At 39.3% G+C, this 18865-nt stretch overlaps 1 protein-coding gene across 5 annotated transcripts; it reads left to right on the top strand.

Annotated features, from left to right (window-relative positions):
- The first annotated feature begins 394 nt into the window (after window positions 1-394).
- Window positions 395-18331, top strand: LOC143184671 (breast cancer anti-estrogen resistance protein 3 homolog). 5 transcript variants are annotated; one of them, XM_076387069.1, is made up of 7 exons: window positions 401-601; window positions 7335-7739; window positions 8424-8646; window positions 13873-13999; window positions 15107-15346; window positions 15403-16882; window positions 17255-18331. In XM_076387069.1, the coding sequence occupies exons 2-7, from the start codon at window positions 7694-7696 to the stop codon at window positions 17584-17586; spliced, it is 2448 nt and encodes an 815-aa protein (XP_076243184.1). In that variant the 5' UTR covers window positions 401-601; window positions 7335-7693; the 3' UTR covers window positions 17587-18331. The 5 variants fall into 5 exon arrangements, with proteins under 5 accessions (XP_076243186.1, XP_076243184.1, XP_076243188.1 ...); XM_076387070.1 differs by lacking the exon at window positions 401-601 and having other exon boundaries at window positions 6920-7396; window positions 7473-7739; XM_076387071.1 differs by lacking the exon at window positions 7335-7739 and having other exon boundaries at window positions 395-601.
- The last annotated feature ends 534 nt before the right edge of the window (window positions 18332-18865 follow it).

Raw genomic sequence — 18865 nt, 5'->3', positions numbered from 1 at the left:
GAATAGATCGAATCGATACAGTAATCGAATAGAAAGCCAATTTAGAGCGATGCTTCAAAATTCAATGACATAATGCAGCGTTACCCCGATCACTAGGGTAGTCTAACCCCTGCCTGTCAATCACCTAATTACAGTCCCCTTAATATCGTGTTGATTAACCATTCGCAGTCGAAGCTCGTGCTCATCCTCGCTTATTAGAAACCCCTCTGCCGCCCCCACTTCTTCCCTTGCCAAACATTCTCCCTCTCTGTTCGTCACGTAGGACTTGTCCTCTGTCAGTGCTCTAACCGCTCCCTCTCTCCTTCGTAGCTGACATTCTCCTCCAAGCTCGTTGGCTCGAGCGACGACTGCCACTCGCCTATCCATCGGTTTCGCCTCTCCGTTCTTCGCCTCTGCTCGCACGTTTCGCTGCCAGTCAGCTCGGTATCGCATTATGCTACGGTCACAACGGTGCCAGCCACTGCATCCCGCCGACCGCTGTTGCATCCCTGTTGTGCAGCCGCTACCTGGACTCGGCGCAACGTGACCCGCAGTCGATGGCATGCGTCCGCTTGGAAAATGGGGAAGACCGCCAGCAAACTGAAATCACGCAGGAGCCAGAGTCAGTGAACACGATTTTTCATTCTCTATTCCACCCTCTGTTGGTTCTAGCGCTTCGTGAACGTGTTTCGGTGTCGCGACCTTTAGTGGGTGCTCCAGATGCTCGTGTGGTTGTTGCGTGTGTGCTCAAAAGGGTTGCGTGAGGAATTGAGTTAGTGGAATTCAGAGAAGAGTTGGGTTAATGGAATTGGACTTTGGAGTTTGAGAGAACGAGACGCGTGGAATTCTTGGAGTAGAGATCGTGGGGTTCGTTGTACAGGAGGATTCGTTGCGGTTTGCTTGAATTGTTTCGTTGGTGATTGGTTTCTATAAGATGGTTTTCTTTTTTGAGGTGATCCTCTCTTGTTTCTGTTCCTTTTTTCTTCAGTGATCGAGGGGTTGTGTGTTCTGTGATTGATATGGAATTCTTGTGATGTTCACGGGATGATGAGGACACTATCTGTGTAGTGACAGTGGAAGAAAATACGTTTCTTTTCTTCTTAAGTTATTTCCATCGTGAGAGTTTTGTTTCTTGTTCCTCATTTTGCTAACTAGCGACTGGACCGCATAACAGCTGAGAGTGTGTGCTGGAAATGATTCTACGACTGCGGTGAAAGGATGAATCGCTGAGATCCAAGAAGCACGTGGTAGCATTCCATAGTAAGGTCGCAAGATCGTACATTTTTCAGTACTATTCCGTCTTCGACGTCAGACTCACAATTCAGTATTTCCTTTTTAAAGCTTCCTGGCCTTTTGTTAACGACATAATTGTAAAATTACACTTTTGAGGTCATTCCATATAGTAATAGCTCACTTTGACTTTGTTAAAAGTATGAATAATAATTTTCTCCTCTGACTTCCTAATAATTTTGAAGCCCAGTGAATATAATCACTTTGCAACGATGAGATATTGTGTTTCTTATCAGAGAGGTCTTCGAAGAAGAAAGAATTCGGAGACTCGAATTTGCATAGACGTCTTACGTAACTCGTGGCGAAATGTTATTGCCAACGTGGTACCCACTGTTTGTCAAACAGTGGAAATCGAGATAACAACAATCGACCTCGCAAAAGGTTTATCGTCGAGCAACGCCTACGAGACGGATCGCCTCGTGGATCGACGTGCAAGACACGTGTAGAAGTCGCTCGTCAGAGTTTTATTTCAAAACCGAAACTGGTACGAAGTATGCTAAACGTAGGATGTAGGTCGCGCACAGTAGTTCCTTCTTACGCGGTTGATAAAGACCTGCTACGTGCGTCAGGAACGACTAAGTATTTAAAAAATGTTTCCGCGTACAGTTCAGGTAAAAAATCGGAGAACTCAGGCTAAAATATTAATAAAACAAGATGTTTTCGAAGTCATTTAGAAGTTAGATGATTTATTAGCATGTATCCAGAAAAGATATCTTGCAATTTTTAAATTTGTTCAATCTGTTCAAGGACCAACTTCTTAAAATTGCAAAGGAATGATTTAATTTAGTATTATATTCATCATTTTTCTATTTTTTGTAATTTTGTATATTACCTCTGGTAAAAGAAGTTTTCGGCCCAACCCAAGAATACGAAGTTAATGAAAAATGTAGTTCTTGAAAATGTAAGATACTATCATACCAAACCCACGTTTAGTGCTCATTTACCTTTCAGAAACTACACATTTTTAAATAACTTCATATTGTTCATTTGGCCAAAAACTTTTTGCCAGGAGTAGTATTTTCGATATATTTATCAGTGTTCAAATTTTAGAAAACTGAGTCTGTAAAAATATGTGTCAGTGCCTTTCAAAATTGTAGAAACATTTACTACTTCAGAGATATTATATTTCCTGCGGTTTATCCTGTCCTCAAATTTGATCAAAATCACGTTGGAAATCCTGGTGACTTGTTCGCTTCTGTCAGCTGTGCGTACAAACTCGGTTCAATTGAAATTCCTGTCAGGAGGTAAACGTGCATACAATTATGCGGCTACAGAGGAAACGAGGAATCGCAGCGCACGTTCCACGCGCGTGAATAAAACCTTTTGTAAGACTCGTGTAAAAAACCGCCACGTCGAATCTCCAATCTTCAGTGACAAATAAGAATGTATAATTCTCTGGGGGGTAGCTTTCTCATGAATGGTTCGCCCTTCTAAAATATAAAAATGATAGATGGAATACAGGATGGTCCACTTAAATAAAACCCCCTACATATCTATTCCAATTGTAATGATATAAAAAATATTTTATTTAAGATTCTGAGAAAGAAAACATTCCCTGCAGCATATTGGTCCCACGACACCATTCAAATTGCAAGAATTTTAAAGAATTATATTTCTCATCACAATTAGAAAAAGAGATATTTAGGTGGCCTTGCTTAAGTAGACCACCCTGTATAATAAGTGTATCTTCTACAATATATAAAAATGGCAAACATAAATAAATGATTATATTCAAAGTATTTAGAATTTACAACACCTTTTTATCTTCAAAGAGGTATATAAAACTAACGCACAATTCAATCTGTTAAATTATTATGTCAAGAACGTATCAGAGCACAGTAACGAATCCCAAATTGATAAATGTCTGAGGAGCACTAGCTACCGTATCGGAAGTAGACAAATCGACCAGGTAGTTAATGATAAGCGAAAATATTCTCAACACAGCGTTGGTTCGTGACGCTCGTCCCACCTCGTGAACGACGTCTATCGCGCCTTTTTCGGTCGATAATGCCTCTCCAAACGTGTTGCATAGTTATCTTGGTAAACGAGACCTTATCAGCCTCGGTCGGCCAGGTATTATGTCGGAGAGCGAGAGTCGGCGAACGAAGCAAAGCACACCTGCATTCCGCTATGCGGGTTTTTCTAAACACGACCACCGATTGTCCTCCACAGTCGCTCCTTTTCTCTCCACCGAGTGTCCTGTGCTTGTCCTCTCCTCTCGAGGGTGCCTCCTTCACCTCCCTGCGGGATGTCCATTCCTCTCTTCCCGAGGACACCGTGAAATTTTCGTCGAGGACCCGAGTAACGAGCAGGCTCGACAAAAAGTTTGAGTGGGATAGAAAGAGAACAATGGAGAAAGAGTAAATGTGAAGATTGATTTTGAAATTCCTGTTGATATACGTATATGATGATGAAATTGGTTTGAGGAGATAATTTAGAATAGCTGTTTTATAGTATGTGTATCTTTGTTTCATTTAAATTAATTTGAACATGTACAGTCTGAGAGAGATTCGTAAGACAAGAGGTTAAATTACATCTACCTATTTGGATCTGATTTTATATAAAATAAGAATTATTTGAGTTTGCATAGCGTTCTAGTGTCTTTGAAATTGAACCACTGATATTAAACTCATACCGTAGCTGCCACTTGAAAGGTTATAATTTTAGCCATTTTTAGCATTTTGAAATTTCTTTTTGACTATAAATTCTTAAAACATCAAAAAAGTGAAAGATATAAAAAGAATTGAACTTTTGAAAGCTCTAGATTGAAGCTTCCCTTAAGAAGGTACAATCTCTTATCTCATTGTCAGAAAATGTAGATATTGAAAATAACCGATTTGAAAAGTTATTTACATAACTTTAAATTTGCTTGAGCTAATTCCCAGCGTGATAAAAGTCCATTTGAAATTTTATAATGACTTTTAACGCAACGTGTACAGTTTATAGCTCCACGAGATCATGACTATGTGTAACAGTGTTTTAGAAAAATCAGACCCGAGGTGAGAACTATAATGTATACCGCCATAAATTTCTCTTTTCCGCAACGTGCACCAGGATTCTACAATCCTGAAAATAGAGCGGAACGGTGTTCGGAAACGCTTTGGAACAGATACTCTAGCACACTGTCGAGGCGCGCGAAAACGGTCCACTCCTCTGCTCCTCTTCAGGAAACTCCACCCAAGATTTTCACTTCCTTCGACCCCGATCAAACACGACGAGAAAGAAGTTCCCATGAATTCTAGCAGGTTTACATGAAAGGGAACTTTGAGGCAAAAATGGCAGATTTTAATATTATAAAGGGCAACGCTCGAGTTCGAATCGACGAATATATAGGGTGATTCATAAATGCATTTTAATGCTGCAAAGTTCAATGGGTAAATCTATACGCTAAAATCAGTAAAAAACGACATATGAGTATCTATATTGTGCACTATCAGGAGTCTGCAATTACTTTTTTATTTGTATTAACATTGTAATATTGTATAAGGTATATCAAAATACTTTGACTCGAGATTAAAGTTTTAATAATTATTAGGGTTTACTGTATTTCAATAAAATATTGTATAATACAATAGTTTACAGCGACTTAAAAAGCACGTTCAACAAAATCTCAGTTTCCTTAATTTAGAAAATAATTCCAAATGGTTTCTAGATGCATGTACGTATCTCAGCTTTCGAGTTAAGACTGATTAATACTAGAACTGTGCAGGCTAATCTATGTACGTCTATTTTTATTGAAGTTAACATTGCATGGGTGAATTGAAGAACAATTCAAGTCTAAAAAGCACATTCTGAAATATTCAAGCCCAACGTGCAATTCTATTCCTTTTATATATCTGGACCCCAGAGCCAGACTGTACTAAACCACTTGTTTTTTGTGTTATGAAACACATATGTGTCTTTGATAGTATTTGAAGTTGGCTAATTTTGAACTTGTACTGTTCTTCAATCCATCGATTCAATTGAATGCCTAAACATAAAAGACTATATGGGGCATTGGGTATACTTCTAATGGGAGGCCAATGAAGCCAACATTAGAATAAAGATATATATCTCTGTCTCTTTTCGTCACCTTTCTAACGCATGCGCATTACGCTCGTAGGGGCATAAAAGAGGTGGATCTCTATACTCCCCATGTATCTCCATCCTTCCATCTTATTGTTAGCTTCAGCACGCAGTTCCGATGCTTCATGGATTGATATGGGTTGATATGTGCCTAGTAGGCTAAACTTGAGGGTTTTGCATAATGGTGTAGCCCCCATTTTCTCAGAAGCACCTCCTTCACAGTATGCAATCCCATAAGACATCTCTCCAGCCACGCACAGTAAATACACCCCCTGGATTGGACTTATGAATCACCCGGTATAGAAAGGCTGGAGGAACAGGTTTACATCAGTGCGCGAGAAGGCGAGCGAAGATAAACGAATCGAGGCGAAAGTGAGCCGGGATACTTCAGTTTCTGGCCAACTGCTCGCAGGATCCGCGCGTGGCCAGCAAGCGCGAGACGACAGAAGCGAAGGAAGAAGTAAAACCGTCTACCTAGCGCAGTGATCGCCGAAATTGTATCGTTCAGGTGTGATTGACTGAAGAAATCGATCTCGACCAGCCGACGACGAGCGTGGCCGTCTCGTTGCACCTGCAGTCGCGTGAGCGCGCGATCCAGAGCGGAATCTGAGGGGGAGCTGCATTGTCCGCGGTGAATAGCATCTGTCGACTGTGAAACCGTTCACCAGGGAAAAGAATGTCCCCTGTGGGTGGTTCCGATGATGTGGGCGTTATGGGATTCAGGGATTTCGCGGCGGATGGTCTTCGATACGAGATAAGAGGATGAGTAGGGAGCACGACGGTGCAACGAGGAGGAATGGCAGGAGGAAGCATATTGGGGGAGATTAGTGGAGGATGAAAGGTGCTATTGTGACTGGGGGGTTGAGGAAGGAAGTGGAAACGTGGTTTGGGGGACAGCATTTCTGGAAACGATGGCAGTGCCAGTTGATGGGACACTGGGTTTACAGAGTGACAGTTTGTGTGTTAAATTAGGAAATAGTGATCTAGTTCTTGTTTTCTGTTCGCTCATTTTAATGGAATTTCTTCTTTTCTCTGAATTAAGAATTTTAGGGCACCCAATTAAATCTTTGCTAATGTTATTTGAATTAGTAGAACATTTTATGAATTCCATGGTTTCATCATTTTTGCCAGATAAATTAATTCCTCTTAAAATCTTGAAAGAGATTTATTATGTAGTACAGCCTATTGCTATGCGAAGTTAAGAGGAAATTGATATAGGGACTTAATATTTGTCATCCTCTTTGCAAACTGTTAAAATAATACAATTTTAAGATAGGTAATTGTGATGATAAGGTTACTGATAGTAATTTATGACAAGAGCAACAAATATTAAACTGTCGATAATGATTAAAGGATGCTTTATAATTTTGATTGGAACTCGATACCAAAATAGAATAAAATCGAATTTATGAATGAGAGTCTAAATAGTTCTACATATAGCTAGATATTGTAGATAAAATCAATAGATTTTTATATAGAATTAATAATTTGTTTAATTTATATAACAATTCCTGAATTATGTGCTATTTTTAACCACTAAATTTGAGTTATTTTATTACATATTTAATTTGTATGTACTTACTACACTTTGTTCTAACTTTTTTAAGTTACTAATAGGCTTTTTAAGTTAATAATAAACACTTAGTTTATGAAATGTGACATGTTTTCATCATAGAGGATCTATTTATATGTACCTATACATATTATGTAGTATAAATAGGTGATCAGTCTAAGGGTCTACTAAACAATGAGTACATATATATTCTGAAACTGAGTAAACCTCGACAATAAAAAGAGAGTATTGCAACTAAACATTCAATAAATTTTAAAAACCTCAGAAAATTCATAGAATAATTTATTTTCTTCTCATTCTCAAAAATGCTCCAAAACACGAACCAAGATCGTTTCTAGAAATGCAACAGAAATTGCATCCCCACTATTCAACCTTTCACACCTAGTATCTCTAACAATATGCAAAACCTGACTCAGCATCATTACAGTAACCGAGCACCGTTCGCTATAAAAATCGAGACTCCTGCGATCACGTTTCGAGGAACAAAAGGTACAGAGAGGGACAGATAAAGAGCATTAACTGCACCAATCGCCAGTGTGTACAAAAACTGATAAACGTTTGACAGAATGATAGGAGAGAGGCCTGGTATCCCGTCGTCGAGATAGCAGATTGCCACGGGTTAAACTGTTAAACGATTTGGATCGAGCGCGGCCTGTCGCCGCGAGTCGCTTCGCCGCGTATGAATAATATTGGAACGCCAAGTGTTAATTAACGGGCAGCCAGAACGTTTTCTGTGACGCAACTGCTTGACACGATTCGATCGCGAGCGAGTGGCGCGGGACTGCAATGATTGTGAGCGAGAAGGATCGCGCGCAGAAAAGTGGCGGCATGCGTGAGTATGATCGATTGAATGATCGAGCAATATCATTTTAGAATCTATACTTTCTTCCACTGCTGGTGCTGAATCACTTCCTTCAACCTTCTGTTTTTATTTGAGTAATTCGATGTTATAGGGAGAAGCAGAAGGAGAAGGATAGGAATGATAATAATTTTCAAAATCCTGTTAAAAAGTTTTGGTACATATTCCTCTTTCGATGAATATTAGTTGATTGATAATAGAATTTCTTTCTGTTCAATTTTTATTTTTCTCTTTATTTCTTTACTTTGTGTTATTTTATTTTATCATTGCAGAAAACGTTTAGTAATAAAATAACTAGGTAATAGATAGAGAGTACTAATAAGTTGATCAGTGGAGGAATTAATATACTAAATACTTCTTAATCTTTTGTACATTCCATATAATTTTTCCCAATTGTCTTCTGTGACAATTTGCTTCCTTTCACACGAATAAGGAAACTTACTTCGTAATTCAAAAAAGGATCTGGTAATAGTTTCCTGTTGACCCTACATTTACTTCAATGTTACTTCATTGAATGGTCGAGGAACTTAAGAGTGGATTTAGAATTGACGTGTGTGATCGAGAGGCAGCGTAGATAAAGAGTCTCTGTTCTCGAAGTCCATTCATTTAAGCGCGAGTTGAAGGGATAAATAATTCATGCATGAATGTGTTCGGCAGGCATATCATGGAGCTTCCGGTTTCCATCTATGGGCACCCTGCAAAATCTAGGCGCCAGTGGCCGTCGTCGAAAGAGGAACGACATACCCTCTTCAGCCTCTTGTAAGGATCTCTGTCAAAAGCGACACACGATCCACCTACAACCGGAAGTAATTATTCAGAAGGAGCCCTCTCTCATCGTGACGCCGCATTCGCTGGAGGATTCGTCCGAGGGGGACCGAAGGTAACCGCAAACCTATCGATTTACCGCAAGATTATCGTTAAACACTTGTCGACATCCGCGTGACGTTCTTCACTTGAGAATCTCTGCAAAAAGGTTATCGAGATTTGAATTTGATCTGTGTTTGCAGATATGATTATTTTTAGAAGTTTGTAGTTTCGTATAGTTTTCTTATTATTTTTGAGTTCTGTAAATATAAAGTTGGAAATCTGTAGCTCCAGATATCTGTAACTTCAGAAGTTTGTGAGACGAGGATCTGGTAGCTCTGGTAGATCTCAAAGAGATGTAGTCCGAGATCTGTACCGTTTGTGACACAAAAATATGTTGCAGGTCCAGAATTTTAGAACTTTATAGTGCAGGGTCATAAATTTGAAGTATTAAAACTTTTTAGGTCTAAAGAGTTAGAATTTTGAAAGTGTTTAGCTACAAAAATTTATTGTTTAAAAGTTTTACAGTTTCAAAGTTTTAGATCTCTACAAGTTTAGGACTCTGTAATTTTACCCTTAGATTTATAAAATTAGTAAATCTCTAGAAACTTGCAACTTCTTCAGTTTACAGATTTAAATATTATTGTTCTAGAATAGTAGGACTGTCCTCTAACTTTCTAAGTCTGGAATCTCTACATATAACATTAAAAATCTGTAGCTCAAGAGATCTATAACTCTAAAATTGTATAGCTAGAAAAATCTATAGCTCTAGAAATTTAACCTTCTACAGATTCAGAAATCTCTAATTTTAAATATCGATTTCAACCGTTTGAAGAACTCTAGAAATCGGTACCTATTATTGGAGATCTACAATTGAAAAATTCGATAATCTCAGAGACTACTGACTTTAGTCTTCTATAGTACAGTTATAAATTGTTAGAGATTTAAGGACTTACAGTTTTAGAACTTTAGAACACCATAACTCTAGAGAGTGAATCTTCATCGATTCACCTGCATCCTGCATGCAAAGACCAAAGTGGTTTAGAGAATCCACAGCTTCGAGCAAGTGTATATACAACCTGAGAAACACGAATCTCCAATCATCTTTCATTTTACATCCTCACACATGTGAACTTAATAGAAGAGTAAGATATCCTGACATCCCGAGAAAAATGACTACATGACCGCAGACCCCACGAGTCGAGGTCTTCGAAGGACTTTTCCATCTAGGAAAGACATTCTTCTGTTATAAGTTATGAATTAGCCTGTTCAAAGGGTACGTCAAGGTATCGGTATAGGGAACATAATGGAGCAGGCAGATCCCGAACCGGTTTTCCTCGATCTTTGCCTTCAAAATGACGTTCTCCCTCCAGCGACGAACGTTGGGAATCCCATGGCAGAAAAAACAAAATAGGGAAAACTGTGAATATTCCTACATAGAACTCTCGTAGCCCCTTTTTATAATTCCTTCTAAGAAATATATCAAACAGTTTGACCTGATCTATATAGCTTTAGTATTTAGCAGAGATTTACGATTTATCTAGCGATCATCAACTTCGGTGATAAGAGAGTGAAGTGTTTGTGTTGAAACATGCTTTATTTAAACCGCATGGATTAAAAAATCGAGTCATTGGTACGCTATCAATATGATAATGACATAAACACATTTTTCGTTAAATTGGATATAAAATTTTTGGGTAGAGAAGGATTAAAATGACATAATATTACATTATGTATTACACATATATTATTTGAATATTAAATACTATTTTAGTATTTAAAAATACTTAGCAATGTAAATAGATTTAGATATTAATTTTTGCTATTGAGGCAGGTACTATGAATTTGAACAGAAATTCCTGGAAAGTATGTGGTCAGAATATTTTGAAATTTGTATATGCACTGATACAGCCACTCCTTCAGTGCAATTGTGTCAGAAGGAACATCACTTGCGCTTATATGCTTATGGATATAACCTTATCACGGTGATGCTCTTTGATTGTAGAAGGTTAAGTCCACCTTTAATCTCATGTATTAACATTCACATTCTATTAAGAATTTTTTAAATTTCATAATCAATTAAATTCTTAAAATCATTCCATTCTAATTAGTAGGTATCATCACTAATGTTGACTGGAAAGTTGGAACTGTTTTATGAATTAGGGAAAATAAAGGATACTTCGTTAATAGTAATAATATAAAAATAAAAAATCCAGACATTGATGAAACTTGCTTTAGTACACTGTTAATTTCAAGTCAAAAGTAGGTTATAACACAATTCAGACTTTAATGAAAATATTTTAATACAAATTAACAAATGATTTCAAACCTTTGATCCGTACTTTATGTAATATTAAAGAGGATTCACTTTCTCCATTAAAAAAGTCGAATAAATGGTCCACCTTAAAGAATTAAAAATTAAGAAAAAGATACAAACAATTACTTTAACTTAAACCATATTCCACATGATTCCAAACAATAGTCCGTGCTTCTTTTAACAAATTACTTTCTCTACTTCTTTCCCTTGAGTAATTTGAAATTCAGAATTTTTTAACATTTCATCTCGCGCCTTCCGCAAATGTTCAGGCGGGAAAGTTTATTCGTGCATCAGGGCCAGGATTGGCCAAGGTGACCAACGGTGCGTAGAGACGCCTAATGCAAATGCACACGACTGCAATCGCTAAAAGATAGCGCAGCTGCACGCGGGATCCTGTCGCTGTGGCGCTTGAAACTCGCAGGAAGATAAGGCACGAGGTGAACTTCTGCGAACCGTATTCCGTGTGTACGCTATCTGCTTGCATCTGAACCCTTTCGCGACGCTATTTATAACACTGACGGCTCCCTGAAAATTGTTTTCTACTCCCCTACCCTCTGTGCTCCAACGTTCAGCGAATTGCAATTTGCGATGATTATTATTGGGCTCTAAATATAGGGTTCGACAAATATTCATTCAGAAAACGTAGAATACAAAAATAGTGACGATAAAGCTTATATTTTCGTATGTTTTCTATAAATTTATTGAGTGCATCGCAAAATTTCCAAGAACACTGATTTATCGTAGGAGAATTTTTAAACTACTGAGATTCAAATTCTTTTCAATATTATATAATTGAATTGATATTTGTACATATAGATAAAGTTTGAAAGGATAGTAGTTGTTTTAGTATTTTCTGGTTTTTCAATATTTCAGGATATCCATATTTCTATAATGCCTTAAGTAATAGTCTTTCTAATTAGTTTTTCGTGCAAATTTATTTGAAATATTTGAGAAGGAAATTGTTTATAAATTCTTGTTAGAGTTATATTCTACGACAGCATTTTTCTAAACTCGAATTGCGAATTTTATTTGCATACAATTAAAAGAATAGGATATAATAATTGTATCCTTTTTAGTTGCTTAAAATTATTGTTTGTAGATATATAGATCTATTGTACCAACTCGTAAAATGATTTCAATTGTAGTGTATATTACCAGTTAGAGAAGAAAGAACTGGATAAATTGCAGCAAGATGCATCGACTCTTATCACCCATTGAATCAGTAAACCGATGCCGTTCGCAGAACTTTATCAAAAAGTCAACAGGATCGCGTATCGAGTATAAAATCTTCCACCTCATTCTGCCACAAATTCGTAACTTTCTGCCGAATAAAATCGCATCTGCGCTTTGGGAATGCATTATTGCAACAGTCGCCGATCCCCCTGCACCCCTTACTCAAACAAACGCGAGGGGGCGAAGAGCACAGATGTGTTTCATGGGTTCTTAGGCCCTTATCGAGCGCATTTGTTCGACGCAGGCGCGCCAGCCCCCCAAATGCAACCCCCTCTACCCAAACAGATCAATAACCCTTGGTATCGACTAGGTCTAACGCCGTCTGATAAGCCTCGGTATCCTAGGCCAGCAGTCCCCCCAATTGCTAAAGAAATTGAAAAAATAGTCCTGGAGCTGTCCAGCATCGTACGCCGATATCGACTCGATGTTGAAAGCCACTCGAGAAAACACAGACGTGGGTGAGAACGCGACGACCTGCGATGGGTCCATCGCAGTGACGTACGAAGTGCGTCTCCTACGCTTTATTCTAATTTTGATTAGAAATATTGAATAATTGCAGAGGCTGAAAAATAATGGCTGTAGGATTTGTTGCATTTTTTAATGAATAACCATCTTCCTGTTACGTATTTTGGGATTGTTTTATATTTCGTGTCATCATTAGTAGAGAAAATTGATCACCTTTGATAGAAGAATTTGACTGAGTCTTTGGGATGAGCTATAGAATTTTCTTCAATTTACAATTAAATACTGAATTCAATTAGGAATTCAATTATTATTCCTCGACAATAAATTTATCAGTGACTCTATGTTATATTACCATGATCATGTACAACGATTCACGATTTCATTTATAAACTATGATTAATTTCTTTTCATCTCCTCTAACAGTTGTTCACAATGAAAAACAATCTTTGTTAAGTTCTACAATTTTTCATACTTGAACATACATTATACCTGTCCCATGAGAAATCTCCTGGAAAGCATTATCCCTAATGCTTTCCATAGAACTTCTCATACGAGTAATACTAATATTCCTATATTTTAGATATACAGAGATATTTTAGATAGACAAAGATACTAAATTTTTTATTAAAAAGAATTTTAATGTATTGAACCAGAATTAAGAATGTTAAAGTATTACTCTGCTCTCATTTTTAATACGATCCCCTTCATTCCTCTTGTCACATGATTCAAACAAAATTATTCTTCCAAATCAACAGGAACAGAGCCATGAGTCATTATACATATTTTATCCTTGCTCATCGGCTCATCCACCCATCTATACCCCCACTCCCTAATCACCCCCTCCCTTCACAGTCAAAACTCATTTCTGTAACATAGAAATCAGAGCAAACACAGGAGAGAAGGAACACTGTAAGAAGGCACAAGGCACAGCAAAGCAAAATATTTCCCTTGGCCCGTCTGACGTGAAACGAATTGGTCGCGGCGCGTTTCTATTAATACCCCTGGCGCCCCTTGTTGTCCTCCAAAAATACGGTCCTGCTCGTATCATGGCTTTCCACGCGCATAGTTCAGTGGGGTGCGCGCGCTCGGCCCGTGAGCCGTGTGGCCAAACCCTATCTGTCCCTACGATTCCTCGAGGACTGGGAGAAAATTGTTTCGAACGAGAATTCGTGGAAATAAGCGTCGCTCCTTTCACTTTTGGGGATGATACCTCGCGGGGGGATGATAGGGCGTGGGGGAGGCGAGATGTGAGTGACGAACAGTGAAAATCCTACTTTTTCGACGCAGGTCGTCGGAGGTAAAGTCTGAGGAGGCTGAGGAGGCGGTGGTGGACAGAAGGGAGGATTGCGACGCATGTTCGAGGGAATCTTCTACGAAGAGGGTTAACAGCAACGACTACTCCAACTTACCGATGGTGAGTGAACTCGGTTTTGCGGCGGCTTCTTTCGTGGCTCTGTTGGCAGCGTGAAATTTGGGGATGCTGGGAAGATGGTGTCGCTTCGTGACGACACCCCTTTGAGGAATTATTTTATTATGGAATTTTGAGTGAATTGTTGGTACTTTTGAGTGGGGACTATTTTTTCTGTTTTGGGGGAAATTTAAGTAAAATTGTGTACAGTGAACTATCAGAGGCCTAAAGTTTTTTAAAGAACTTGTATAATTGTTATTTATCCATTTTATTTCATTTTTCGAATCTTTCTTAAATTATATACCTGTATTAATTTTTGAGGACATGGATACTATTCTCAAATAGCTTTAGTTTTCAGTCTAGAGAGAATTTTACATTAAATTGAAACAAAATTGTGAAGAATTATATAGCTATCAGGTTAAAGTAAAGTATAATATCAGAGCAATTTTTGTGTCGGCAAGTGACAGTGTTAATAGATTTATCAATAAGGTTTTGCATCAATGCGTAGATTTACGAGCAATGACAATTGGATCGTTTATGCTACTGTCTTGATCATTCAGCTTTTACGTGTGACACGCTAAGTTGATAATAAGTGGTGCACACAAACACCGACTGTGTGATCTGTCACAGACCAAGTACTCAAGGCTGTTCTTATTAAGCCAATTTCGTGAGCTCGCAGGGTCGAGGCACTTCTTCATTTGCTTGGCGTGTCTGTCTTACTGGGAAACGTACACGAAGCGGCTGCAAAATTTGTCTTTTATGTAATTTAACTCTAATGAAAAGAAAAACAGGTTTAGTATAAAAGAAGAAGAGAAAAGGAATTTTCAATTTGTGTATTTATCAAGTTAAAGTACCGAATTGCTTTGTAATCAGTATTAATTATTATTGAAATATGACTTTATTATACACTTCAGAAAATGATGAGTTTAGAAGAGTGATCTAAATAATTGAATTATCATTTATTTGGCGTTGTATCAATTTAGATGCAACATACTGTACATTTAATTTGAAACTTCATTTAAACTCAGTCTCAAAGCCTTGCTTGACAGTCTGATCATTCACCACGCCGTAAATCCCTAATTTAAGATCCTCCTTCTCGGACATCTAATTTAGGAGCCACCGGAAGAGTCGACGCGCAAACTCTTGGAGCGAGAACTTCGACTTCTGGACCCTCGTGATCTGAGATCGCATGCCTGGTACCACGGCAACACTCTTCGAGGGGGCAGAAAGGGTGCCGAGGCGGAAGTTCCAAACGATGGCGACTTCCTGGTCCGTGACTGTGCCTCCCAGCCTGGTAACTACGTCCTCACGGTCAGATGGAAGGGACAGCCGCTTCACTTCGTCATCAACAGGGTAAGTTCTCTACACAGAAGCTCTAAAGCAATCCACGAAGGCAATGCTCTTCACAGATGTCTCAACAGGTTGTCATCCAGCCAGAAACGGTGTACGAGAGGGCGCAGTACCAATTCGAGGACGAGGCGTTCGACACAGTGGCCGACTTGATAACCTTCTACGTTGGCAGCGGCAGACCGATAAGCCAGGCTAGTGGAGCTCGCATAATCACGCCAAAACCGAGATCCGTGCCGCTGACATGTGTTTCGGGACCAACGAACAGCCAGCACTGCTCCAGCCCCTCCTCCTCCTCCTTGTCGACCGGTTCACCGCCTCGTCTACCTCGGAAACAACAACGCAGCCACTCTCTGACTGCTCAGCACCATCCCTCGGATCAGCATGATAGTCGCCAGACTTCGAACCAGCAGGCCGCGCCTCATGTGCCAATTCAATCCAGCACTCTGCCAAGGGTACCACCCATCCAGAACCAGCCACCTTCGTGTTCTCTGTCCCTGGGTCGCCAGAAGATCACCAGGGTGATCTCTGACCCTGCTCTCCAGCAGCAGCAGCAGCAACCACTTCAATCTCCAAGTTTGAACCATCAGAACTCCCTTGGCACGGCACCTCCCAAGCCACCGAGGGTACCCTATGTTCCAAATCATCAGCATCACGCACACCATCACCATCACCACCACCATCATCATCATCAGGGTTACCAGGCTTCGGGTAGCGACAGTGGGAATGGGTCTGGGGATAGTGAATTCGAAACGAATAACTCTGGCGGTACTAGCAACCCATCCTCTTCGGTTCCCATTAAAGGTGTCGTCATCAGAAGTCACTATACGATTAGTAATGATGGTACCAATGGGAACAACGGGAACGAGTATGAACTGTCGGCAGAGGAGCAGCTGGTGGTCGCTGCACCATCTCTAGAAATCACCACGGCGCTGGATATTGAAGGATTCTCGACTCTACTGCTGCCAGCTGGGGACCACAGGCCCCTGGACCCAACTGCTTTAAGAGGAGTCTCAGGAATGCTGCTCGATTCCGCGCCAAGGGTCTTAGCTTCGCATTTGACGAAGATTGACCTGGAGCTGGCGCTGCAGCCTGGCCCTGGGAACAGGAATGGGCTCAGTGGTATTGAATTGGCTACTCTGCCACATGGCAGACAAGCTAGGATGGATTTGATAGAAAGGTCCGAGTGTTTGAAACTGCTGGTGGCGGTGACTGTGCTGGCTGGAGCTACAGCGATCGAAAGGGCTGCTACGATTAGCAAGTGGATCAAAGTGGCAATTGATACTAAGACGGCCCTAGGGAATTTGTATGGGTTTTGCGGTGTGATGCTGGGTTTGTGCTTGCCGCAGATACAGAAACTAGCGAACACGTGGCACCTGTTGAGGCAGAAGCATACTGATGAAGCGTTCAGTTTCGAGGCCAAACTTAGGCCTACACTTAGAGCGATGAACGAGTGCACGAATCCGCAGGCGCCCAATACTACCCTTCCTCATTTGCTGCCTATTGCATTGTTAGGGGAGCGCGGGCCTGAGGATGTTTTAGGTAGGTTGATTGTGGGATAATAGATTTAATTGTTGAGTAGCATAGAACTATCAAATTTAAATTTCAAATTTAATTAAAAATTTTTGAACTATCTAATTGGTAAACATCTAAAATATTCAAGTGTTTTGGAAGTATGTTTGAATTCTTGAGTGCTTAACTCTTGAATCCTTACGTTTCTGATTTAGTGAATCCTTAGTCTCTTAAAATTGTCTACAACTAAATTCTTAAAACTTTTAATTCCAGAATTCTAGATACTTTAAACTAAGTTGCTTCTTGAAATTTCCTAAGAAATAACAAGAAGTTATTCCATAAGTTTTCTGAATCTTCATATCTTAAAGTCCTAAAATTTTAATTATATGCATTATTTTATAGGAACAGTGACTCCATCCGGTTTGGCAGCAGCAATCCTCTCACCATGGGAGAACTCTGCTCCAGACTGTGGTCTCTCGATTGTCTGGTCTCATTTGGAATCAGCTCGAAAGATGGCGGAGAATCTACCACTGTTCCGTAGAAACGCTGAGATAGTCTTAGAGGGTTCTAGGAGCGACGAATTGCTCTCAGACGCGTTTCGAACAGAATTCCACATAAAATTCCTATGGGGAAGTCGGGGAGCCACGGTGGCTCCTGAAGAGAGGCATTTGAAGTTCACACAAGTTCTCGATGCGATGTTCGACAAGTGTTCATCAAGTGAAGTGGCGGCCTAACACATTATGACCAAAGGACAAATTATTTTAGATAGTCTTGCAGTTTATATGAATGATCCTAAATCCTTTAGTAAGCCATTCCTTGAAAAAACGAACATGTCACAGATGAAGAGGAACCCTTTCACTTCGCCTTTATCTTTTACGTTCTCCTGTACATTATGATTGTGTAATTATGTAATTAAACGCCTGTAATTAACTGTTTAAGTACTCGTTTAAGAATTTTATTCGATTAGGTTTGTGATCGATTGTGATGAACGCGTTTTGGTTGATCTTGTGCTTTGAATCGCACGTTTATAATCGGTTTGTTTTACAAGGCACCCACAGTGAGCAATGTTCGCTTTTATACAGACCTCTTTTGTATTGAATGGTAGCTCGTAAGGCATTCCGTGAACGTGATCGAGCTGAAGCGACGAATGGTTTGACGTGAGCGAACTGAACGTGACAACGAAAAGAATGTACATCGGGTACGTTCGCCGTGATAGTTCGATCAAGCCAGTAGCAGGGAAACAAACAATCAAAAAGATAGCATTAACGTGATTGGAAAGTGTAATCGCAAACATAACAATAAAACGTGTCCTATTTAACGATACACGAGCGTTATCGAGATGCATTTCGCTGTAATAATCAAAGCAAGTTGAACCATCATGTACTTACATTTAACTGAAACTTATATTCGGCCAATAATATGTTGTAATTGTTGTTCACGTTTGTTCATACTTAATAATAAAGGAGAATGAAAATCAAATCACTCAGTCATATTAATCATATACCCTTAGAATTGTATGATACAATTTTAATGTATATATTTTAATGTGTATCTGAATAAATTGTTTATTTTCATATTAATCTCATATCTAAGGCTTCACAGTATTTATATAGAACATAAACTATGAAACATTATATAAAATTTTCGTATTGTAAAATTAATTTTTTTACTGTTAACCGAGTACTTAAGTTAATTGGTGAATATTTAAGCTAACGTGACTTTAACAAACAGTACGACCAGTGTCATCTTTTAGTATCTTGTATCACAGACTGGTATACAGGACAGACCAGACATCGTGTCTCATATTCTGAAATACCGACGGCTTAAAAACCACTGGTTTTCGAGAGTCCTCTGCGATTTTCGGGCGATGGATGTAGGAAACCACATGTGAGTATACAGGATAGACTGGGACATTCAATGGACTTCCGTGTCTCACGTTCTGAAATACCGACGGCTCGAGAAACCACTGGTTTTCGAGCGTCCTCTGCGATTTTTGACCGGTGGATGTAGGAA

Source organism: Calliopsis andreniformis, chromosome 10 (assembly GCF_051401765.1).
Source record: "Calliopsis andreniformis isolate RMS-2024a chromosome 10, iyCalAndr_principal, whole genome shotgun sequence".
Taxonomy (NCBI): domain Eukaryota; kingdom Metazoa; phylum Arthropoda; class Insecta; order Hymenoptera; family Andrenidae; genus Calliopsis; species Calliopsis andreniformis.
The sequence above is the reverse complement of the archived record's forward strand: the minus strand, read 5'-3'. Positions and strand labels throughout refer to the sequence as shown.